The sequence below is a fragment of the Bos indicus x Bos taurus genome, chromosome 1, assembly GCF_003369695.1.
Source record: "Bos indicus x Bos taurus breed Angus x Brahman F1 hybrid chromosome 1, Bos_hybrid_MaternalHap_v2.0, whole genome shotgun sequence".
NCBI classification, from domain to species: domain Eukaryota; kingdom Metazoa; phylum Chordata; class Mammalia; order Artiodactyla; family Bovidae; genus Bos; species Bos indicus x Bos taurus.
Window position 1 is genome coordinate 64013511 of NC_040076.1, and position 26464 is coordinate 64039974.

Here is a 26464-nt window from a genome sequence, read left to right on the forward strand (position 1 = left end):
CATATATGCCTACATTTTACAGCATAATGTTGTCCTCCGTTTTTTTTTTCCCCCTGAGTCACCCCGACTGTTATAAATTGCTATTACAAAGAGACATGTGCTATATACTATTTGCAATCATTTGACGTCTAACAGTACTGTAGACATTCAGGTGCTCAAATCTATGCTATTTAGTAAAAAAAAAAAAAAAAAAAAGCAGTTTGAGGCCGTGGAAAGAACTGCTAGCCCGGGTTGTGCCACTGACTGTAAATCTTTGGGTGAAAAAATGTTTCCTTTTGGCTTTCAGTTTTTTGGCTGCGGAGAATAAGACGTTTTCAAGATGTTACAGAATGTAAAGGACAAATAGACATTTTTCCCCAGGGTGCCATTTATTCATTCTCTCCTGCGATTCGATTTTATCTGAGAGATGGATGCTGCTGCTGCTAAGTCGTTTCAGTCGTGTCCGACTCTGTGCGACCCCAGAGACGGCAGCCCACCAGGCTCCCTTGTCCCTGGGATTCTCCAGGCAAGAACACTGGAGTGGGTTGCCATTTCCTTCTCCAATGCATGAAAGTGAAAAGTGAAAGTGAAGTCGCTCAGTCGAGAGATGCATATATATATGTATATATAAAGAGTGCGAGTTCAGCTCTAAACAAACAAGCACGTCAGCGGCTGACTACCTGTGCCGCCTTACCAGAGAAGCTGCGCAGCTTGCTGGGCTCGGGACCAGGACCGGGAGGCCGAGCGGCGCTCTGCCGTCACTGCGCTGGGCGGCCCTCCGCCCACGTGGTGCGGCTCCTCGGCCATCTTTGTGCGGGGCTCCGCTTTCGTCCGCGCAGCAACTGGGACTCCGCGGTTGGGTGGCAGGCGATGGAGCTGGGGGTGTCCTCCCAGCTTTGGTTGTGGCTGCTTTTGCTACTCCTGCCCCCGGTGCCGGGCCGCGAGAAGGAGTCAGGTGTGCTCCGTACAGGGCCGGGCTCACCGATGGGGCTCGGGGTCTGGCCGCGTTCCGGGGCGCTCTCCCGCGCCCCTCGCTCTCCCGCGCTGCTGGCGCCGCTTTCGTGCTGTGGCCGCTGCGGCGCAGAGCTGGGCAGCGGGCACGGCGGCTCTTCGGAGCAGAGAGCCTCTGGGTGTCCGGCACTGCTTCTCCTGCCTAGAACCCTGGAGAGTAACCCATCCTACAGAATTCAGAGCGATAGTGGGTAGGGGAGGGCATGCCCACAGCGGGTATGGCCCACGCTTGGCTACCTTGCACCTCCCTAAGACACACTGGGGGATAATTCGTGTGTGTGTGTGTGTGTGTGTGTGTGTGTGTGTGTGTGTGTGGTGTTCGTAGTCCATTGTGTGTGTGTGTGTGTGTGTGTAGTGTTCGTAGTCCATTGTGTGTGTGTGTGTGTGTGTGTGTGTGTGTGTGTAGTGTTCTTAGTCCATTGCGTGAAGAGATTAAAGGAGGGTTAATTACTGTGGCTTTTAATCGATCCTCTTTATAGGGCTCAGTTTGATTAGTAAAAACTGAGTATCTGTGTGACCAATTTATCCGTAACCTTCTGAGTGCCGGGCATTAAGCTTGGAAATTTTCCCCTTTCTTGGATGTCTGGCAGCCAGAGTAGAGGAGCAGACTTGACCTGAGTGCTGGAGAGCTGTAGAATGAAACCTTCCTGGCTGTCCATTTCCACCAGTGGGATGAAAAGGGGGTGTCTAATAAAAGTTTTGGCTTTCTGTGGATTCTACTTACCTGCTGCTAGTGAATAAGAATACTCAGGGGTGTTTTGTTAACCTTCATTTTTTTCACTTTTTGAAGGTTCAAAATGGAAAGTATTTATTGACCAAATTAACAGGGCTTTGGAGAATTACGAACCATGTTCAAGTCCAAACTGCAGCTGTTACCACGGGTGAGTTCTTTTCTTTCACCCATCTTTAAGAATTTAGATCTTGTCAGGAGGAAATCCCCTAAAATCCCCAAGAGACCTTGGTTGCAGTGGTCAGAGAGCAGACAGGGTCCCTGAGGTGGTTTTCTGATTTCTAGAGAATAAAAATACACTGGGATAGTAGAGGCCCAGGTGGTCTCAGCATTGCCTGTTAACTCCCTGTAGGAATGTACTTGTTTGCATTCCCCACTGGACTGAAAGCTTCTTGAGGTCAAGGCATATGTCCTACATTGGCTGTTGTATTCCTGGTGCTGACTCTCAGTAAGTGAAAGTCACTCAGTTGTGTCTGACTCTGCAACCGTGTAAACTATACAGTCCATGGAATTCTTCAGGCCAGAATACTGAAGTGGGTAGCCTTTCCCTTCTCCAGAGGATCTTCCCAACCCAGGGATGGAACCCAGGTCTCCCTCATTGCAGGCATATTCTTTACTAGCTGAGCCACAAGGGAAGCCCTACTCTCAGTAAGTACTCCATAAATATTGTTGAAGGAATGAACATATTTTTAAATGAATCAAATTATGTTTCCTGTTGGTTATCTTTTAATGTATGCAAATTAAGGCTAGGGTGTGATGGTAGAAAGATTACTTTGAAATCAGCCTTACATTCTAGTGCCAGATTCAGGTCTCAGATCCAAGTCAGTTCTCTAGATATCAGATTCCTTATCAGTTAAATAACAGTCCTTTAACTCCTCATTACATTCATTATTTTATAATTCCTCAAAAAATTTACCTGATGCATGTGATACTTACTGAAAACTTGGTTTGTACCAAGCCTTAAAAGGGATACAAAATAGTGTAATTCCTAGTTACTCCTGTCAGTCACACATACTGCTGGAGTATGTGGGGTGGTAGGGGCCGAACAGGCTAGAACGTAAGACTTGGTTTCAAGCTGTAAGGCATAAGCTATGCCTTCTGTGGGATTCGGAGAAGGAAAGGTCAGCGGGACTGCAGTGACTGGGAGGACACAGGTGTGACAGGAGTATTGAGAAGGAATATGCATCAGGCAAGGGAGGGGCAGGCCAGGTGGAGGGAGGGGGAAGAGATGCTCGATATTGGCTTGCTTTTTCGTTTCTGTTGCTTTGTTGTTATTTTAGGTTACCTGTGGTGCTTCTGGGAAAGAGGTTGCTCATTCCTGCTCCCTCTTCTTTCCCGAAGCTTTCTATGCTCTCTAATACTGAGCCCAGACCTACAGATAGGAAGAGTTGGGATGGTACCCTTCTCTTGGGCTGCTTTCCTTGATGATTCCCCTTCTTTTCCAGTGTCATAGAAGAGGATCTAACTCCTTTCCGAGGCGGTATCTCCAGGAAGATGATGGCAGAGGTAGTCAGACGGAAGCTAGGGACCCACTATCAGATAATTAAGAACAGATTATACCGGGAAAGTGACTGCATGTTCCCCTCAAGGTAAGAGCTGTAAGGTACATATATTTTCTGACCTTATTGCTTACTTAATACTAATCCACCTGCAATGCAGGAGACCCGGGTTCAATCCTGGGGTTGGGAAGATCCCCTGGAGAAGGAAATGGCAACCCTCTCCAGTATTCTTGCTTGGAGAATTCCATGGACAGAGGAGCCTGGTGAGCTTCAGTCCATGGGGTCACAAGAGCAGACACGGCTGAGCAACTGACACTCTAATATAGTCCAATTAAAGGGACTTAGAAGTAAACCCTCACATTTCAGGACCACACAATAGTGACATCTGTCTCCTCTCTCTTTGTAAGGCTGGGGCACATCACTGGTTGTACTGGATCTGGCTCTACCCCTTCTTCTCCAGATACAGCAGCTGCAGGACACAGGCTAATGTTAACTAGTGTGAGTGAGCTGGGTTGAAGAAGAAGCGATGACTGATTGTCAGGGGACAGCTATTGTTCTAGATACTGACTATTCAAAGAAAGGTGGCAGAAAGGCAAGAGAAATAACTAGGGCTGCAGATTACACAGGCCACTCTGGGCAGGACTTTAGCTGTGAGAGCTGAAGTTCCTTATCAGTGGGCTAAAGGCTGATGGGGAGGGTCACAGACTGAGCCTGGAAATTGCCCTTAGGCAGCATTATTTACAACAAATAATAAACCTTCCTCGTTCAAGCCTTTTTTTTTTTTTTGGCGCAGCTGCCTGGCTTGTGCGATCTTGGTTTCCAAAATAGAGATTGAACCCGTGTCCGGGGAAGTGAAGTGAGAGCTCAGAGTACTAACCACTGGACCGCCAGGGAATTCCCAGGAGTCCTTTTTTTTTAAAAAAAAAAAAACCCTCAAATCTTTATAAAATTACAAAGGCAGAGTATTCCCTTACTAAGACCTTTTTTTCTAAATGACGTATGCCATTACAAGTAAAATAAATGAGCAGTATTGTAAAAAAACAAGCATCTATTTGGTCACAAGGATTTATATTTTGTCATAATAACTTCATTACAAAGTAGTGTATTTTCACTGTCAAAAATACATAAAAACAACAACAGAAAAATATAAAGATCATTTAATATCCCATATTCTGAGGTAATCACAATTTTGGTTTTCAAGTGTCAGGGGCAAGTAAGGTGGTAGTGGGGAAAATCATTGAGATATTTTAAATAGACATTTGTTTCATTACTTGGAGCAATAGTAGAGACTTTAACTACAAATTATGAGTATAGAGGAATTTGTGATTTCTACAAATGAGAAAGAAAATATGAATATAGATCCTTTTGGACTTTAAAAGGTTTTCCAGTGTTTGATAGTTAGCTGAACAATCTCCGGATCGAATTAAATTGTGCTCTCAAAGTTTCTGCAAGGCACATAGCTCTTATTCCTGACTCCAGAGCATTGTGGTCAGAATCTTGAGCTCTTAGAAATATTCTTAAGAGAGGATGGGACCTTTCATTGGCAATAAAATCGTCTAGAGTTCTAATACATTGAAAGTTCCCTGCCCCAATTACATACACAGCTAAAGAATTGAGAGTTAAATAAAAGAGAAACAAAACAAAATATTTAGAACCAGCTTAATGAAATGGACACAGTTGTGTAATATCTCAGACTTTTATCTGGCCAAAAGTAGTATCTTTCTAGGTCTAGATCTTTTAATTCACCCAGTTTGAGAAATATCAGTGACATTTAAAGAATTCAGTTCTGAACAAAAGGACATGTAAACTCACCATTTCAAGGATGAGCTAAGGAACTGGAGCACCATCTAATTAAGCACCTGGAGATGCATCATTTCAAAGATAGAGAATAACATTTTTTTTTTAAAATAATAGCATTAGTGAAGTATGGTTGACATAAATTGCACATATCTAAAGTGTACAATTTGATACATATATCAAAATATGTATCTAATATATATTCATATATATATATGTATTTGTAGCCAAGATAATGAACCTGTCACTACAAAAGTTACCTTGTGGCCCTTCTTTCCCCTTTTCCTTGTCATGCCTTCCTCCTGTCCTATCCCTGTCCTCAGGTATCCACTGATTTGCTTTCTCTCATTATGGATTATTTCCTTGAGTTTTATATAAATAGAATCATGCAGTACGTGATAGAGTGCTATTTTAAAAGCCAGGTGTGAAAGAAAATAGCAAATGTTTTAGCTGTTAACATGTAAATGTAAATACATGTAAATGTATTATTATAATCATATGTAATAATATTATTATATAATTAATAATATATAATAAAATATAATAATACATTTTTTAAACTTTGTAACTAGTAATTTTTTTAACATCAAAGGAGTATTATATGCACATGGTAAAATACTTGGTTAACTCAAAAGTATATACAATGATGCCCTCCACCATACCACTAGTCCCGAGTCTTCCTCTCAAGAGACAGCTACAGTTGTATATCCTGCCAGAAATAATCTGCATATACAATTGTCTAGATTCACCAGCAAACCAGAATATGCTGTATCTTCTGTTCTGCAATTTACTTTTCCTTTCCATGTATCAGTAGATTTTGAAATTGTTCCATAGGAGTAGTACATGGAGAACTCTTTCATAGCAGCATAAAAATCCCATTGTATGGATTTCTTTATTCAGTTCTGTATCAATGAATGCTTAATTATTCCCCATCTCTCCCCTTTAATTTTTGACTAATGGAAACAACGCTGCAGTGAGCGTTCTTGAACTTAGACTTTTGAACACTCATGCTGAGCTGCTTCAGTCGTGTCTGACTCTTTGTGACTCCATGGACTGTAGCCTGCCAGGCTCCTCTGTCCATGGGATTCTTCAGGCAAGAATACTGGAGTGGGTTGCTATTTCCTCCTCCAGGGGATCATCCCGACCCAGGGATCGAACCCGCATCTCTTGGGTCTCCTGCATTGGCAGGCGGGTTCTTTATCACTAGCGCCACCTGGGAAGTCCCTTTGTAAATATATCTACAGTATAGAAGTAAAATTAATTGGGCAAATAAAGTGTTTTTAAATCTCAATAAATAGGAGCAAATTGTCCTCCAAAGAGGTTGTTTTTACACATTCCACCCTCTTATCACATGCTCAGAACAGACCTCACACACTCAGTAACACTATGTATTATCAGGCTCTTTTGATCTTTGACAATCTGATTGGTAGAAAGTAGCATGTAGCTTCACTAGATTTTTTCTTTTGTCATGTTGATACTTTTTTGTTGAAATATATTTAATATATAATGTGTAAATTTAAGGTGTATAACATTAGTCTGATAAGTTTATTTTAATATGATTTCTATTGTAGCAACAATTAGCACTTCTATATCATGTTACATAATTATTTTCTTTTTTAGTAGTGGAAATGATTAAATTATAGTCTCTTAAGTTTGATAATTATCATACCATTTTGTTATCTATATTCATTTCACTGTGCATTAGATCCCTATGGCTTATTTATTGCTCCTTGTAAGTTTTGTTCCCTTAAACAACATCTGTCCTATCCCGTCTTTCCCCAGCCTCTGATAAGCACCATTTTATTCTCTGTTTTTATAATTGTGGCTTTGGGGGCATTTATTTGTTAGTAGTACAGTTGACCATCTTTTCTTACGTTTATGAACGATTGATATTTAGTAATCACCCTATATATTGATATGTAGTCATCACCCTATATATAAATCAGTCATTATCACACTGCCAGAAAATTTTGGTCAGACTTTGGAATGTTGCTACCAGTACTGTGCTGGTCCGGACCTCAAGGATGGGGCAGGAAAGTTAGCTCTCAGTGTATACTTACTTTCTTTCCAGAAATCCTTTTAGAAAATCTGTTCTGAAAGCTATGTTACAATCTTTGTGATTCCGTACCTGGCATTCTTTCTGGCTTGCAAAGCTGCTCTTGAGAATGTTCTGTATTTAGGTTGAAGGTAATGAAAGGTTCTTTATCCTTCCTCATAAACTATGAGACTTAGTTATGGTGGAAATAAAAATAATGTCCTTGTGAGACGCAAAGCCCAGGGGACATAATTAGAAAATCAGCTTTTCCAGTTCCTATCAAAATTTACATCTTGCTTACTAATTAAACTATTCCATGTAGGAGAAATAAATGCTGGAAATGAAAAGAGGAGAGGAAGTGATAGGAGTAGCAATAATGTTCCCATCAAACTTAGGATGCTCTAGTTGGAGAATTTTATTATTGTAAGCTGGAGAAGCTTAGCCAGAAAAGATAACTTGCACCACATGAAAGAGTGGAATAGTCCTTTCAGAAGCATTGCTCTCAGGACGCTTTGCAGGAGGCCAGTGATCTGAATGCTGGGTTGTCTTACCTTTAAAGTGTCAGTGGGACCCTGCCTTGTCTGAGAGCAGGCACTGATCTGGTGAAGTTGTGGTATTTCTGGTTGACAGGTGTAGTGGTGTTGAACACTTTATTTTGGAAGTTATTGGGCGCCTCCCTGACATGGAGATGGTGATCAATGTGCGAGATTATCCTCAGGTTCCTAAATGGATGGAGCCTGCCATTCCAATCTTCTCCTTCAGTAAGGTAAGTACAGAAAGGGCTGTCTGAGGGGATGGAGGGTGGTATTCTAGGTCATAAGCAGGAGATGACTGAATGTGGCAGAGTCTGATGGGTAATGGTGTGGATGAGGCCTGAGGTTCCAAAGCGGGTCTGTGTCCCTGTTAGCTTCACAGTCATTGAATGATAAGACTGAGGAGGAGGTGAGGACCTGTAAGTGATGAGTATGATTGCTTGGGATCTTAGCTAGGGCTGAGGGTGGAGGGTGAGGAATGAGAGAAGCCTGAGGAACCTCTAAGACATTGGAGGTGGGGTTCAGAGAACCTGCAGAGCATGGGAGAGAGTGACCCAAGAAAGCTCATGGACTTTCAACAAAAATATTGAGCTCCTACAATGTATATATCCCCCATGCTACTGCGTATCATCTGCCTGGCCACTATATCCCAGGGTCCTAGCCAGGCTAATGGTCAGACTAAAGGTTCTCAAATAACCACACAGTTTGCACCCAAACAGTACACTGAGGGGATAGGCCTGAGGTACCTGAGGGGGACATGTGAGAGGGTGATCTTCGAGTCTCGTTATGGAGAGATAGGAGTGCTGGAACATGCTTGTGGGCTTGGAGAATAGGGCACAGTTAATATCTTAGTGCTCAGCTTCTTGCAAATGGTGTATTAGCAGGAATGGGCCTTCATTCCCTAGGGACTAAATATGAAAGCACTTGGGGCAGGGATGGGGGAGGCTAGAAGAGAGTGGATGGAAAACTCTATGGGAGAAGAGTAGGTCTGGGAAAACCCTGCAGACTTTGGGAAAAAGAACTGTTTCTGATTTAGTGTCTCCAAAGCAGAGGGACTTTTTCCCCACTTTTTCTTTATCAGAGTTTACTTTCTGTCTAGACTTGTTTATTTCCTGTGCTGCAAGTGGGCTGAGGCCACATTGTGTTGCATTTCCCATGGTTTAGCCTCAATTCTCAAAAGTGCTTGGTCCCGTTATTTGTCATGAAGCCCTCTCAGAACAGATAGAGGCTCCCATGTAAGTCAGTAAGGGTTTATGTTTATTATTTATCTGTTTTTTTTCTGCAGATAATGAAGTATGATCATCAATATACTAACTTTCCTTTCATCTTTAATTCCTTCCCCCTGCTTCTTTTTTTTTTAAACCAATGACTCCTAGTTTGCCAGGCAGGGATTTTCATCTGTCAGCTTTATAATAAATATGCAGTTTCTTTTGAGCACCTGTTATGCCTGAGGTGCTTGATGAATCGCATACCATTTTTTAAATATTTGAAAGAAGGCAAACAGCATATTGCATATGTAATTCCAGTGGAAGACAGTAGAATTAGAGGCTTATCACTGGCCAGAATTTTAACAGAAGTAACCATATAAAGGTTTCAAATGGTTTCAAACTTTTTTCAAAAGGTGTGGGATAATACCCCTACCCCCTTTCTGCCCATCATTACTTTTGACCCCGATTAAAAAAGAAAAATAACCAAAAAATAACTCAGAACTTATTGACCAACCAATATGAGCTCAGAAGCGCCACAGTATTAGGTAACACTAACACTTATTGAGTATTTACTATATGTCACTGTTCTAAGTTATTTACATGTATTAACTCGTTTAATATTTAAAACAAGCCTGTTAGATAGATACTATTATTGATATTATCATTTCTCTAGTTATAAAGATAAGGAAACTGAAGCGTAGGAAAATTAAGTAACTTGCCTAGAGTTGGAAAGAGGTGGAGTCAGATAATCTTTCTCAAGAGCCCACACTCTTAACTATTGCATTGTATTTCCTAATTCTTGCTCCTATAAGACTTATCTAGGAAATCATTAAGAACTGGTAGGACCATATATGGAGAAGGCAATGGCATCCCACTCCAGTACTCTTGCCTGGAAAATCCCGTGGACGGAGGAGCCTGGTAGGCTGCAGTCCATGGGGTCACGAAGAGTCGGACACGACTGAGCGACTTCGCTTTCACTTTTCACTTCCATGCATTGGAGGAGGAAATGGCAACCTATTCCAGTATTCTTGCCTGGAGAATACCAGGGAACGGCAAAGCCTGGTGGGCTGCCATCTATGGGGTCGCACAGAGTCGGACACGACTTAGTAGCAGCAGGACCATATACTCTCCAAGTATGATATCAGTTAAAAGATGAGAAAGCTATGTGGTCATTCAGAATTGGGTATATCGTTTCCTTAAACTAAAACCTCCAACAGTATATTTCTTCTAGAAAAACACAACTTTTGGGAACTGGAAAAGTTGACATTTAGTGTGATTTCATATTCTGGGATTCAGTCAGCCCATGAATTTTAACCCATGATCATTTTTGCCTTTTAGCATCCAGAGTCTAGACTTAGATGTGTCTTTGATGGCGTAACACAGGGGCAAGGCCTTTTCCAGATTCCGTGACATGAGTGCAGTTTGCTGCTTCTTCCTCTGCTCCAAGACTGATTTAAAATAACCTCTCTCTTTCTGTTGAAGACATTAGAGTACCATGATATCATGTATCCTGCTTGGACATTTTGGGAAGGAGGACCTGCTGTTTGGCCAATATATCCTATGGGTCTTGGACGGTGGGACCTCTTCAGGGAAGATCTGGTAAGGTAGGTCCTCTAGAGAGGTTTTATTTGTCCCTCTTTTTGGGTCACCTTGAAGTAAACAGTTAAGTATAAACAATTATTTTCTGTAAAATGACTAACTTTTAAGCTAAAACACAAAAAAACACTTTATAGCATAAGCAATTTTATATGTGTATAGAAGTATTTGCATATCCATAGAAAAGATGTCAGCAGTGCTTCTGTGGGAGGGATAATAGAAGCCTCTTTTTTTTCTTCTTTAAATTTTTCTATACTTTTAAGATTCTTTAAGAGTGAATTTCTTTTAAAAGTAGGAAAGAATAAATGATCATATTGTGGGGAAGGATAGAAAATTACTTGGAAGAACATAAATGTACTTTATAATTAAGAGCCAAGCTCTTCAGGCAGGGATGGGGTGGGCATAAATGTCCCATCGGCATCTCAAGTTCAAGCTTATTTCAGATCATCTGTAACTGAGGATTGAAACCTGCCTTGGCCTGTTGTCTGCATCCTGCCATCATTTCAGAATTTAGATCGTCTCATTCATCAAGCTGTAGTTGTTTCTTACCTAGCTACATTTTACATTAATGATCCAAATGACATTGGTGCCTAATTAGTAAACTTCTAGAAACACAGTCTTTCTAGTTCTTCTCTCAGATGTAGAGAAAGTAATAATTTAATTCAACTTCATTTTCACAAATATCTATCACCTGTATTAAGTGTGACTACATATTTAAATGAGATGAAGAGAACATCCCTTTTCTGGAGAAGCATGTAGGGCTGTAGTCCTCTTTGTCTGCTAGAGCCACTGGTTAAATAAACAAGTCAATTATTCAGTAGGTTTAATTGGGAAATTATTTTTTAAGATAACTTGGCCTCATACTTCGTTGTTCTTGTCCAGCTCTTTCTTTCAGGGATGAGGGAATGCAGACTCAGAGAGGTTAAGTGACTTTGGTCAAGGAACCAATTTAGGCCTGAAATCCAGGTTTCCAAGTGCATTATCTTCCACTCGTTAATATTTCCTGTGTCCGCCAGACTGTGAGACTGTCATTTTTTATTTAGCATTTCATTTTGAACATAATTTTGAGAGAGAGAAAAATAATAACGTTGTTAACATTTTTTCACCAAGTTATTCTTGACTTTAGTTTTCTAATTCTTTTTTTTGCCCTCAGGTGCTTGCAAATACCCTTTTCACATTCTTCTTTTTGTAGCTCTTTTTCCACCTGCTGTACATCTACTTTGTTTTTAAAATCTCTTTAAAAACAACTTTTTTCTGAATATTAAAACTTTGTGTGCTTATAAAAATTTATCAGTGTGTCCCACTTAGGCAACTTTTCCCCCACTAATTGGTGTGTCTTAGAAATCTTTCCATGTCAGTACATAGGTGGAGAAGGAAATGGCACCCCACTCCAGTACCCTTGCCTGGAGAATCCTGTGGATGGAGGAGACTGGTGGGCTGCTGTCCATGGGGTCACACAGAGTCAGACACGACTGAAACGACTTAGTATGCATGCATGCATTGGAGAAGGAAATGGCAACCCACTCCAGTATGCTTGCCTGGAGAATCCCAGGGACAGAGGAGCCTGGTGGGCTGCCGTCTGTGGGGTCTCACAGAGTCGGACACGACTGAAGTGACTTAGCAGCAGCTGTTGCTGCAGTACATAGGAAACTGCCTCATTCTTTTAAACAGTTGCATGGTATTCTATCAGATAATAACTTGATTCATTGTGTCCTTCAATGTATGTGTAGGCTACATGTGTAATATTTGCATAATTTCTTGTTTTCTGAAGTATTAGAGAGTATGTTGCATACTTTATGGCTCTGTACCCCTTAATTCTTTGCTGCATGATTCCTAAGAGCGAGAGTGTTCCCTTAATAATCACATTGCAATTATCAGTTACAGGAAACAATGTTAATTCAACATTGAATTGTCATAACAGTATCCCATAAGACACATTTCTTCTCAGATACAGGATCCAGTCCAGCATCTTGTGTTGTATTTAGTCCTTATGTGTCTTTAACTTGTTTTAATCTGCAACAACTCTTAAGTGTATCCTTCTCTTTTACTGTGTACTCTTATTGTTTGTAAACTAATAAGCAATTTTTAGGGAGATAGAATATGTTTTAAAAATCGTTAATATGTTTTTCTTTTGATATCTTCACCTTTTATTCTTGAGCTGAATTTATTCATGATTTTAGAATTGCAATTTTATTTTTTAGAGCCCTCCATTCAAAATCTCTAGCCTCATGATTTCATTTCTTACCTTGAAACTTTAGTAATCTGTTTCCTGATCTGCATTGGTGTCTGCCTGGCGTGTTTCCATCTTTATACTCTTCTGGGAGTTTGTCCCCATAGACTGACTTTTCACCCTGTAGAAGAATTCAGTATTGCTGTGGATTTAAAGAATTCACTCTACTGTCAGCAGAGGAGTGGGGTTATAAAAGAGGGCTGGGGCAGCACCAGTGTTAGTGCTTGCCCAAAGACAGAAATCCTAACATGGGTCTTCTGAAGGGGTGGATAGGTGGGTGGGAAAAATGAGGGAGAGGAAAAACAGATGATATGTGGTTCAAGTCTGTCTATATTAAATTCAGCTTTCCCAGGGACTAAGGAAATTTATACTCAAAATTTCAGTGTTTTTGGTTGGGTAGTTGAGCAGTATATCAAAATGTAAAATGTGTATATCCTTTGACCCAGCCATTTTACTTTAAGAACTTATCCTGAGAAGGTAATTAAACAAGTATGCAAAAATGTACATACAGGGATATTCACTTCAATGTTGTTTCTTAAAGTAGAAAGTTTAAAACTACCTGAAAGCTCACCAATAAGGAATGGAGTAAATTATGACATGGCTGCTGCTGCTGCTGCTGCTGCTAATTCGCTTCAGTCGTGTCCGACTCTGTGTGACCCCATAGACGGCAGCCCACCAGGCTCCCCGGTCCCTGGGATTCTCCAGGCAAGAACACTGGAGTGGGTTGCCATTTGCTTCTCCACTGCGTGAAAGTAAAGAGTGAAAGTGAAGTCGCTCAGTCGTGTCCAACCCTCAGCGACCCCATGGACTGCAGCCTACCAGGCTCCTCTGTCCATGGGGTTTTCCAGGCAAGAGTACTGGAGTGGGGTGCCATTGCCTTCTCTGATGACGTGGCTATAAAATGGAATATTGTGCATGAACGGAAAGTAAAGATAGAATAGGGCTTAAAAACAGGGACTCTGGATTTAAACCTTACTAGCTGTGTAATGCTAGGCAAATTGCTTAGCCTCTTAAAGGCCTCAACTGTGTAAAGTAGGGATAATAAAAGCCATCTTGTAAGGTTGTAAGAATGAGTTGTGTGTGTGTGTGTATATATATATATATACAAATGTATATACACAATGTGTGTGTGTATATATACACACACACACACACACAATGTGTGTATGTGTGCAGGAATGTGCAGGAATCACACCTGCATCTCTTATGTCCCCTGCATTGGCAGGCAGGCTGTTTACCACTAGTTCCACCTAGGAACCCCCTCTCCCCGGCACCTCACCCCCCAGTGCTACAGTAGTTCTGATTTGTTAGGAGGGAGTATGGGACAGAGCAAAAAATAGTTGGACTGGAGAATCAGGTAAAGATGATCCAGTGAGAAAGAACTGGAAGATAAGCCAGGAAAATATGGAGGACTGGCTCACTTAAGAGAAATGAGTAATGGGACACTATTTGTATCTGAACAGTACCTCTACCTGAAAAGTTTATGTGCGAAGTTTCTCCATTATAGCAAACAGCTCACCAATCCCTCATGAACTCCACTTCAGTTTGACCCCCTCCTTTTTCAGAGAAAGACGCTGCAAAAACATCTGTGAAGGGTTCCCACAAAGTAAGTTAAGAATGATGCATCTGTCACCTGAAACTATCACAACATTGTTATTTGGCTGTACCCCGATACAAAATGTTTTTGGTGTTTAAAAAAAAAAATGATGCATCTGTGAGCTAGCAGTTTCAGCAAGGGAAGCTGGTTATGGTAACTGGTACTGAGAACTGAATTTCGCGGACTTGGTCTTTATGGAGCACTAAGTACAGTTTGAGGATACCAGAGTGCTTTGCAAAATCAGACTAAATCTGATAATACTTCCTATGCATCTAAAACATAAAGTCAGGAAGTGATTTATTTCCTTGCCCTTGATTCGGTATCTGATATTTTCTGCAGTTATTGTTGCCTAGTAATTTTATCAATCAGTTCAGTTCGGTCACTCAGTCCTATCTGACTCTTTGCGACCCCATGGACTGCAGCATGCCAGACTTCCCTATCCATCACCAACTCCCAGAGCTTGCTCAAACTCATGTCCATCGAGTCGGTGATGCCATCCAACCATCTCATCCTCTAGACTCTTGCTTAAAGTAAGGAAGAAATCCTGATTGTACTGAATTAAATAGCCCTAAACATGTCATTCGGAGAAGGCAATGGCATCCCACTCCAGTATTCTTGCCTGGAAAATCCCATGGATGGAGGAGCCTGGTAGGCTGTAGTCCATGGGATTGCTAAGAGTCGGACACGACTAAGCAACTTCACTTCCACTTTTCACTTTGATGCATTGGAGAAGGAAATGGGAACCCACTCCAGTGTTCTTGCCTGGAGAATCCCAGGGACGAGGGAGCTTGGTGGGCTGCCGTCTATGGGGTTGCACAGAGTCGGACATGACTGAAGCGACTTAGCAGCAGCAGTAGCAGCAAACATGTCATTTACTTTGGGAACTTTTCTTTCAATGTTGCTAACTTATTAACCAAACAGTAGATTTGCGCATATTGCTAGCTAGCATCTCCAGAGGATAAAGTAATAATAAAAGGGAACATAATGTCATTTAGAGCTTTTTCTTTTGAGTAGCGTTGTTGTTCAGTCACTAAGTCATGTCCAACTTTTTGCAATTCCATGGACTGCAGCACACCAGGCTTCCCTGTCTTCCACTGTCTCCTGAAGTTTGCTCAAACTTGTTTCCACTGAGTTGGTGATGCCATCCAACCATCTCATCCTCTGTCACCCTCTTCTTATTCTGCCCTCAATCTTTCAAAGCATCAGGGTCTTTTCCAATGAGCCGCTTTTCACATCAGGTAGCCAAAGAATTGGAGCTTCAGCATAAGTCCTTCCAATGAATATTTAGGACTGATTTCCTTTAGGATCGACTGGTTTGATATCCTTGCAATTCAAGGCACTCTCAAGAGTCCTCTCCAGCACCACAATTCAAAAGCATTTATTTTTTGGCACTCAGCCTTCTTTATGGTTCAACTCTCACATCTGTACGTGACTACTGGAAAAACCATAGCTTTGACTGTATGGACTTTTGTTGGCAGAGGGATGTCTCTGCTTTTTAATTTGCTGTCTAGGTTTGTCATAGCTTTTCTTCCAAGGAGTGTCTTAATTTCGTGGCTGCAGTCACTGTCTGCAGTGATCTTGGAGCCCAAGAAAATCCATCACTGTTTCCACTTTTCCCCTATCTGTTTGCCATGAAGTGATGGGACTGGATGCCATGATCTTAGTTTTTTTAATATTGAGTTTTAAGCCAGTTTTTCACTCTCCCCTTTAACTTTCATCTAGAGACTTTAGTTCCTTCATTTTCTGCCGTTAGAGTGGTGTCATCTGCATATCTGAAGTGTTGATATTTCTCCTGGCAATCTTGAATCCAGCTTGGGATTCATCCAGCCTGGCATTTTGCGTGATGTACTCGGCATAGAAGTTAAATAAGCAGAGTGACAATATACAGCCTTGATATACTCCTTTCCCACTTTTGAACCAGTCCATTGTTCCGTATCTTGATCTGCCTACAGGTTTCTCAGGAGGCAGGTCAGGTGGTCTGATATTGCCATCTCTTTAAGAATTTTCCAGTTTGTGATCCACACAAAGACTTCATAGTCAGTGAAACAGAAGTAGATGTTTTTTGGAATTCCCTTGCTTTTTCGATAATCCAACGGATGTTGGCAATTTGATTTCTGATTCCTCTGCCTTTTCTAAATCCAGCTTGTACATCTGGAAGTTCTTGGTTCATGTACTGTTGAAGCCTGTCTTGAAGGATTTGGGGCATTACCTTGCTAGTGAATTGAGTAGCCTGGGTCAGACTTACTTTGAAATGTAAAGCTCTCAGCTAAGCTTTAGAAATTATTCAAACACTTCTTTATATAGTTAAGGAAGAAACACAGAAACTAATGAAATCTGTTTTTAGGTCAGCCGCACAGTGGCCATGGAAAAAGAAAAATTCCACAGCATATTTCCGAGGATCAAGGTGATTATATTTTCTGACATTTTACAAAGGTACTCTTCTGGCTAATGTGTACAATTTTGAGAGTGTGGCAAACTCTAGTTCAAAGAGAAAACTAAGATAACTAAGAAAAAGACATAGAATCACAGAATTTTAGGCTAGAGAAGAACCCAAATTATTGGCCAAATCACTTTTAGCTGAATTGAAATTCAAAGAAGTAAAGTTCATCTGTCCAGTCATTCAGCAGACATTTACAAAGTGTGACGAGTGTGATAGGCTTTAATTATTTAATGCTGAATAGAACAATGAGCTGTCCTCTTGCCTGAGAGATTGCAGTTCCCTGGGAGTACTTTATGATTGTGCCCACAGACTCTCTCCCACTTAATGGCAGAGCAGGAACCATCACTAGCTCTTCTAACTGCCTTTTTCATCAGACCATGTGGCTGCCAAATAGTGGTGGAAGCGTAGACTGAAACTGGTGAAAATTGAGAGAGATGCATGGAAGGAAGGTAGAGCGAAAGCAAAAAGGTTAGGGGAAGACTGAGTCCATGTTGTTCAGCTCCATATCCCAGGTGTTGAGAAGAGTACCTGCCTTGTAGATGCACACTGAGTATCTGTTGGACAGATGAATACCAAGACGAATGTGAAGGGAGAGAGTTCTGCAGATTTCTTAGTGTGTCCTTGTCACACTCTCTCTTCACTTGGTGGTGGATTTCAGAGTGCAAATGAGCCCAACAACCATTGCTTATGGTTCCTTGTCAACATCTCTGATTCTCAGATCTTCAGATTACAGATTCTTAACTTGGGATCCATGTGTGGACTTCAAGACTTTTAGGAACTCCTTGAAGTTATATGGGGATATGTAGAGAGGGCGTCCACAGTTATCAGATTCTCAGGGAGTCCATGACCCCTCAAATGTCAACATCGTCTGGTACTAGAACCATAACTAGGACTTTTTCTACAATAAGTTTTCAGGTGTTTGAGCCCTTTGGTTTTCTTTTTAATTTAAATATTATACTGGGTTTTACAGAGCACACCCAACAAAGGTCATGTAGCTGTTTTGGTGAGTGGTGATTACCTAGTTACACAGCTATGAGTACCAGTGATTAGAGGTTACATGAAGCTTCTAAAAGGGAAATAATTTCCTGGGATGTGGCTGTAGTATAACATAATCCTAAAGACTAGATGCAAGCAGAGAGGGCCAAATACTCCCCTGCCCTGAAGGGTACAGTGGCAAACAGCCAGGACCACCTAGATGCTGTAGGATCTGGTATCCCCCTCCTCTTCTATTAAATAACCCGTGAGTTGTTCATCTGTGCATATGGTCATCGTGTTGGGTCCGATTACTGCTTACCTTTCAGCTATTGGGAGTGGTCTTATGGTGTAGGAGACGTAGTTCTATGTCATGTGTTTCTTTTATAGGACAAGTCCAGAACGAGATCCTCTCATTCTTCTATCTCGGAAAAACCCAAAACTTGTTGATGCAGAGTACACCAAAAACCAGGCCTGGAAATCTATGAAAGTAATCACCAATCATCTGACTAGAGCTACAGCAGTGAACATTCTCACTCCAGGAACATTGCAGCTGGGTAGAACTTCACATTAGGTTTCCTCTCAGTGCTGGGATGAATGTTGAGACCGTTCCATGGACTAGAATTAGTATATGTGTAAATTATTCTTTTTCAAACTCACATTGTGTTTCTGGGCCCTTATGATGACTCATATTTTATATTAATTGGAAGGTTTAAACCAGAGGTCACAAACATTTTCTGTAAATGGCTAGCTGGTAAATGTTTTAGGCTTTTTGGACCTTACAGTCTGGGCTGTAGTTCCTCAGCACTGCCGCTGCAGGGTGAAGGCGGTCTTCGACAATATGTAAACAAAGGAGCATGCCTGTGTTCCAATAAAACCTTATTTAGGGCATTGAAATTTGAATTTCATAAAATTTTCCCATGTCATAAAAATATCGTCCTTTGGATTTTTTCCAGCCATTTGTGAGGTAAAAATAACTTTAGTTTATGGGTTGTGCACAGAAACAAGCAGTGACCCAGATCTGGCGTACGGGCACTAAGTTTGCCAAAATCTGGTTTAAACCATTGGTTCTCAACCCTGACTATACAATCCAACCAGAGAGCTTAAAAATTAATAGAATAAATCAGAGTCTCTGCAAATGGTATATAGACATCTTCATTTGTTTAAAATTCCCCAAGTGAGTCTAAGGTGAAACAAGCAGTGACAGGCTTCTTTGGTTGGGAGTCCCATCTCTATCCTCTTAACTCTTTCTTGCCTTATTCAAAGACCCTTAAGTTGTAAATGTCCTCATCTGAAATTTCCATATACCATTTGAGGATGATAGGAGAAAATGTTTAAACTTCTTGTCAGAAAAACCAAGTGAAAACTAAGAAATACTAAGTAAAGATGCATGTATTTATCACATGATCATTTAATTCAAACAGAAGCAGGTGCAGTATAAGAAACTTTGTTAAAAAATAAAAATTATGAAAAAATGTATCGATTCATGACAGCATCTGCTATGGGAGGCCGCAGAAGCAAGCAAGACTTGTTCCCCTCACCATCTGCTAAGGTGGCTGGAATATGGATAGGGGATAGGGGTCTCGGACTCTGATGCCCCCAGGTGCTGCAGTCGTGAGCGGGAGAGAGCACTGAAGGTCCAGTCATTTCTGCCAGGGAGAATAGGAGCTCTCTTTGCCACATCCTCCTTTTTTTTTCCCCAAGAAAGGTGGAAATCGGTTTTTATAAGAAGTATCCTGCCACTTACAAATGCTGGGCAGTGGTTTGAATATTTATTTTTCAAATACTTTGCTAGTGCAACAAAATCTGTGTGTGGGCTACACCTCTAAAGCCCACCAGCCACCGTTTGTAAGCTCCTTTGCCGTATGATTTACACAGAGTGAGTTGTGCTGCAGGCCATGACCTCCTGAGTGCAGACGAAGAGTCACATGGCCCCAGGGAAGCTTAAACTCTAAAATCACACAGACCAAGTTAAAGCCCAAGCTCTTCTACTTAAAGCTGTGTGACCTTGAGCAAGTCTCCCAACTTCTCAAAGCCTTGGCTGCTTCATTTATAAAGTGAGACAGTCTTGCCTCCTGAGTTTGTGCATTCTGAGACTTCAGGGAGGTCATGTTGATGAAATGTTCAGTGACCCTTGTTGCACAGTGGTCTTCAATAAATGCCCCTGCTGCTAATACTAACAACTTCCTTTTCCCTGAAAGGATACCTTGGGAAAGCCAGCTGCTAAGGATGTCCATCTTGTGGATCATTGCAAATACAAGTAAGATTTCCAGGACTCCTGACTCTTCTGGTTTTCCCTATTTCTTTTGGAATAGCTTCTCTTTGGGTGAGGATTTTAATACTAGGGTCCAGCTGGGGTTTGTGAAAGTCACGTTAATTGATTAGTTATTGCTTACTGAGAGCCTGCTGTGCACAAAGCTCTGGACTGGGTTCTGTGGGAACTGCAGAGACAATGAAACAGGGACAATGGTCCCTGCTTCCAGGGGGCCTGCATGCCCATAATCAAAGGGATGGGGTCCCCTCTCCGCACCCCACACAGCCAAGAGCTGAAGTTAGATCAGTCATTTATTAAGTTAATAAAAATAGTTTAAGGTTCAACATGAATGAGGAATATGTAACTAATGTATTATATTTAAATGTCAAGACTAAGAATGAGATGAAGGTAAAACAAGGTCAGGAGGTGGGCAGTGGGAATACTCAGAGGAATGAATGGTAATTACACTGCATAGTGGGAACTACAGAGTAGAAGCAGCTCTGGTTAGAGACAGGTACCAGAAATTCTGAGAAGAAAATGTTCTTAGTTATTAGCTTTATTTTCCAGGGGGCATTTCTTTGAAGATTGATTAGGCATGCCTGGTTGTCTTCTCCAGACTTCTTAAGAGGAAACAGGGAACAGGGCATACCTATGACCAGATAGGGAACACTATGGGAAAAACCAGGCTTTGCGGGGGGACCATGATGAGTTCGAGACTTTAGGCCTAGAAAAACTTGTAAACAAAGGGTGAGATATTGTTTCCATTGAGCCTTGTGTCCGCTCTGCCCAGCACCCAGCTGCTGGCTCTATCTGTCTCTGCCTGGAGAAAGTATTTCTTTTTCCCCCTCACGCTGATATTCCCAGGAACAGGCTCTAACCCCTGGAAGAGCAAGGAGTTTATGGGAACTCCACAGGGACATGCTGATGGGTCCTTGAAAATTGAAAGTGGAAAGAGAAAGAAGAGAGGGTAATAAAAGGGGAGAAGAAGAGGGGATAAGAAAAAAATGTCATGTGTGGTAGCAGGAATATAGTATCAAGTATATTTTGCTCTCTGTTTTCCAGGTATTTGTTTAATTTTCGGGGTGTTGCTGCAAGTTTCCGGTTCAAACACCTCTTTCTGTGTGGTTCACTTGTTTTCCATGTTGGTGACGAGTGGCTGGAATTCTTCTACCCACAGCTGAAGCCATGGGTTCACTACATCCCAGTAAAAACAGACCTCTCCAACGTCCAGTAAGTAGCCGTCCCTCAAGCGGAGTCTCTGATGACTCCCACAGTCTGCCTCTAAGTCCCCAGCCATTCAAGACATTTACTCCTAATGACTTTTTCCACTGAAAGCTTTTTTTTTTTTTTAATTTTGTTTTCAAAGATAGTATTGCATTATTATCCAACTAGACTGAGTGGGATTTAATTTTTTAAGTGCTCTAATGCTGATTCAAAATGTAACATTCAGATAGTATGCATTGAAAAGCACTAATCTCTCAGACTAAATAGATATGGGTATTCAATCGTGTTATATCGTCAAAAGAATTTTCAGATACAGTGTGAGAACTGGCCTCAGTGAAACGAAGGCAAATTTCCTCTCATGATGGGAAGAGCTAGGACGGCATATGGAGAAGGGCCAGAAATGTAAGCCCAGTGCCCTCTTCTGGGGACCAGAGGAAGAGACAGGAGGGAAAATTTTTCTTCACTATTGATTTTTGGTGTGTATCATTGAATATATCTCTGTTTTCCCAAATATGTTCCAAAACTACAACAGATTGTTTCGCCTATGTGCAAAGTACTTTTTTTGTTGTTGTTATTTTGATCCTGTGAGGACCTGATAGCTTTACTTTAAAAAAACCCAACATCCATATATCTGAAGATTAACTACAGGCCTCAGTATGTTATCTCTCTGCTTAGTACTAATGATCATGGTCTGTATTTCAAAACCTAATAATTCTTTCCATTTTAGGGAGCTGTTGCAGTTTGTAAAAGCAAATGATGATGTAGCTCAAGAAATTGCTGAAAGGTAAGTTATGTTCATTTTTCTTTTTCCACTTTAATCATTCCTACTTTTCCCAAGCTAAAGTCATAAGAATGTTGTTACCATGGTGCTATCTGAATGTCGGCCTCATTATACAGAGATAATTAGAATCAAAGCTGTCCTGGGGAAAACTACACATTCACCTATGTCCCAAGCCCATCCTTTGTAGAGTTAGACTGAAATCTTTGAAGTAGATCAAGTACCCTTTCTGAGGATTGGCTCTTTATATATTTGTTTTTAAGAAAAAAAAAATGTCTATTTCCAAATGCACGTGTATAGTAGAGATTATGGAGAAGGAAATGACAACCCACTCCAGTATTCTTGTATAGAGAATCCCATGGACAGAGAGCCTGGTGGGCTGCTATCCATAGGGTCGCACAGAGTCAGACACAACTGAAGTGACGCAGCAGCAGCAGTAGATACGATGGCTGTAGAGTTGGTTCTTACGAGCAAAGAGTTAATTTACATGAAGTGTTCTGAACAGTGCTTGGCACAGGTAAGTACTCAAATGTAAGCTACTAGTTTTATCAAATGTCATGCCTTAACTGTTCTTGTTAATCTTGTCTCTAGGGGAAGCCAGTTTATTCTGAACCACTTAAAGATGGATGACATCACCTGTTACTGGGAGAACCTGTTGACCGAATACTCTAAATTCTTGTCCTATAATGTAACAAGAAGGAAAGGCTACGATCAGATTGTTCCCAAAATTTTGAAAATTGAACTCTAGTAGTCATGATCAGGCCATAGTCCTCTCTATGGCATCAGACCTCAGATATCCTACAGTGAGAAGCTTGCTGTGAATGTGACACCTATACCTTGGATACTGTTACCAAGTCAGATATCTGGTTTTCCTTATCATGCTGTACCAGGAGCAACTTTGGAGAAAGATCCAAATTGTATGTAATACACTTAGGAAGTCGCTCAACATCTTTGCTAAAGAAGGACCAGAAATCGTAAGATGTGGGTTTTGAACCTGATTCTGCCTTTCATCTTCTTAGGACCAATCACAGCTTGTGCCTCAGATCATCCATATGTGTATGTCCACACTGTGAAACTGACTATGCCCATGGGGTGACGCCCTTTGTCTCATTCTGTTGAGTAGAAAGTCACTCATATGAAACTAGTACAACTCATTACCACAGTTCTGCAGTTATTCTACACTTGATCTCTGTCGCTGTATTTTAACATAGAAAACCCTTTAGGGTTTGTAAAGAATACTTGGGGATTATTTTCTGAAAGGTCTAAGGAAGCAGTAGTGTGCCATGCAACAATGTAGGAGCTTTCTTTTGTAAAAGCGTAAACTCTTTGGTACTCAGGAGGTTTCTATAAAGCCATGTAGAAAGGGGCCAATTGCATGAGTAGTCATTGCAATTGGATTTCAGCTTCCCTTTTTGTGCCTTCGCATCCTTTATGTTCTCTTTCAAAAAAGAGTGATTGAAAACCTCTTGATAAATTTAGGAAATAGTCCTTACTCTTTAAAGGAATTTTGCGTAAAACAGCAACTCTTCCTCATTCTTCACATACCCTTAATATTTTTTCTCCTTGAGTTGGCAGCAGTCCACGCTTGCAGGGATCTCAAGGAGTCTTCATGTATGAAATGGTGTCAAGTTGGGAGTTTAGAGCATTCACCTTTAGCACTTACTTACACAGGAGATGCCTGTTTTAGTGCACATCCTGTTGAAGTGCTTCCTTTTTCCTTTTTGAAAAAGACATTTGGATAGTAGTTTAATCTCGGGATTAAAGTACTTAGTCAAAAATGAAGAAAAACTGTTAGATTAAAACCCATGTAGTTCAGTGACTCAGAACCATCCTTGTTCTTTAGACCCAAAATTTCCACTGAGAAATCAACTCTTTTTCCTTTGCCTCTTAAGAACTGTTTGGTATTAACTGGTTCCAAAATTAGTAAATGTGAGATTCGGTTATATAAAATCGGGGACTATATTTCCATTTATGAAACATGCATTTGGCCATTTAAACTCCCTTTCATGAACTATAAGCCTACAGACCTTCTTAGAGGACTTTCTGGTAAGATCATTACATAGAACAGGGCAAATGTTTACAATTGAATTTTGTCTTTGAGTATTAAAAACTCATGGGGACTGTGTCCTTAGGTGCTATAAATCTGGCAGTAAGAGGTCCAGATTTCTGAGTTGTACTGTGGTTTTGCCTTATCAATAGGAGGCCCTGGTAAATATTATCGTTCTGTTTTAATTTTCTTCTGACTAAACTAAAAGCTTAAAGAGATGGGAATACCAGACCACCTTATCTGTCTCCTGAGAAACCTAAATGCTGGTCAAGAAGCAAAAGAATCAGAAATGGAATAACAGACTGGTTCCAAATTGGGAAAGGAGTACATCAAGTCTGTATATTGTCAACCTGCTTATTACTAATAACTTCTATGCAGAGTACATCATGTGAAATGCCAGGCTGGATGAGTTCCAAGTTGGAATCAAGATTGCCAGGAAAAATATCAGCAACCTCAGATATGCAGATGATACCATGGCAGAAAATGAAGAGGAACTAAAGAGCCTCTTGATAAGGGTGAAAGTGGAGTGGAAGTTGCTCGGTTGTGTCCGACTCTGTGACGCCATGAACTATACAGTCCATGGAATTCTCTAGGCCAGAATACTGGAGTGGGTAGCCTTTCCCTTCTCCAGGGGATCTTCCCAACTCAGGTCTCCGGCATTGCAGGCAAATTCTTTAACAGCTGAGCCACAAGGGTAAAAGAGGACAGTGAAAAAGCTGACTTAAAACTCAGCATTCAGAAAACTAAGATCATGGCATCTGGCCCCATCACTTCATGGCAAATAGATGGGGGGGGGGAATGGAAACAGTGACAGACTTCATTTTCTTGGCCTCCAGAATCACTGTGGATATTGACTGCAGCCATGAAATTAAGACACTTTTTGGAAGAAAAGCTATGACAAACCTAGCAGCATATTAAAAAGCAGAGACATCACTTTGCCAACAAAAGTCCATACAGTCAAAGCTATGGTTTTTCCAGTAATCATGTATAGATGTGAGAGTTGGAACATAAAAAAGGCTGATTGCCAAAGAATTGATGCTTTTGAATTGTGTTGCTGGAGAAGACTCTTGAGAGTCATTTTGGACAGCAAGGAGATCACACCAATCAATCCTAAAGGAAATCAACTCTGAATATTCATTGGAAGGACTTATGCTGAAGCTCCAATACTTTGGCCACCTGATGTGAAGAGCCAGCTCATTGGAAAAGACCCTGATGTTGGGGAAGATTGCGGGCAGGAGGAGAAGGGGGCGACAGAGGATGAGACGGTTGGATGGCATCACCAACTCAATGGACATGAGTTTGAGCAAACTGCAGGAGGTGGTGAAGGACAGGGAAGCCTGGCATGCTGTAGTCTATGCAGTCACAAAGAGTCAGACACAATTTAATGACTGAACAACAAAACTAAGAGCAAAATTTTCTGTCCTTTGGATTAGCAGCTGAGGGTGCATTTCCCTGGAAGTGTTTCCAACTCAAGCATTATCTCTCAGACTCCTTATTTTCATTACTCTAGGCAGTTAGAGGCTATCATAATATTTTTCTCAAGCCTGTATTATATGACATCACACTGTACTGTAGTTATTTGACTGTTTCTCCTGTGAGCTTTTTTGTTTCCCCTATGAGCTTCTTGATGGGTAGGAATCATGTTTTACTTACCCCAGTTTCTCCATTATCCAGCACAGTGCCTCACACAGAATGCACAGAACAATGCTGGAAGGATGGATGGATGGATGGGAACAGTGGACTTAACTAAATCCTGTTTACAGACTGCCCAGCCATTGGCTTCAAGAGGGACTGGACAAGACGCTAAGAATTGGGTCAATGCACATTCTCATCTGTCCTTTGAAGAGTTAATAAGACCATTTGTATTTAAGTACAGCAGATGTTATTCAGATTTTACATGTATTTGTTTACCTCAGTGTAGATGATATGAAGATGGGTGTAATGACATATAAAATGTATGGTTTTGAAAGTAATTTTTTATCTCCATAACTTTTGAAGGTTGTTGTTGTTTTTTAATACTAGCTGAATTCCACACTTATCCTTTCCTTCTCAGAGATAAAAGCCACACTTTCTTCAAGAAAAAGAGAATAACTCAGTTGATTTGAGTAAAGTGAGATACTTGGCTAACACAAGGAATGATTTTCCTTTATTTGGGGAGTATCATCTAGGAATCTCAGCAAGAATTTGCATAGTCTCTAGAGTGCTGCCGTATGCAGATCCAGAGACTACAGGCTCTGTCTCTCAGTCCAGAATTCCTAAGAGAAAAAATGTCAGTAGGCTTCTTTGGGTCAGTTCTGAAGAGGATAATTCCCTACTCTGCACCTGCTCTGTGAACGAGAGCACACACGGATATGTAAAAACCCATCTTCTTGTGCCACCAAAGATGCCTTCACTTAACATAATCCCACTGCATCCCAAGGGAGGGTGTGCGTGAAGCAGAAGGATACAATTACAAATCATTTATTTAATAATGTATCAAATACTTGAGCATTTACTGTGTACAAACAGTGGGAGATAAGAAAATGTTTACACCA

At 41.0% G+C, this 26464-nt stretch overlaps 1 protein-coding gene across 1 annotated transcript; it reads left to right on the plus strand.

Moving 5' to 3' along the window:
- The first annotated feature begins 773 nt into the window (after window positions 1-773).
- Window positions 774-26059, plus strand: POGLUT1 (protein O-glucosyltransferase 1). The gene is made up of 11 exons (XM_027527246.1): window positions 774-934; window positions 1781-1871; window positions 3166-3309; window positions 7682-7817; window positions 10275-10396; window positions 16560-16619; window positions 18018-18117; window positions 19829-19887; window positions 20944-21111; window positions 21833-21889; window positions 22475-26059. The coding sequence occupies exons 1-11, from the start codon at window positions 850-852 to the stop codon at window positions 22629-22631; spliced, it is 1179 nt and encodes a 392-aa protein (XP_027383047.1). The 5' UTR covers window positions 774-849; the 3' UTR covers window positions 22632-26059.
- Window positions 26060-26464: the final 405 nt, after the last annotated feature.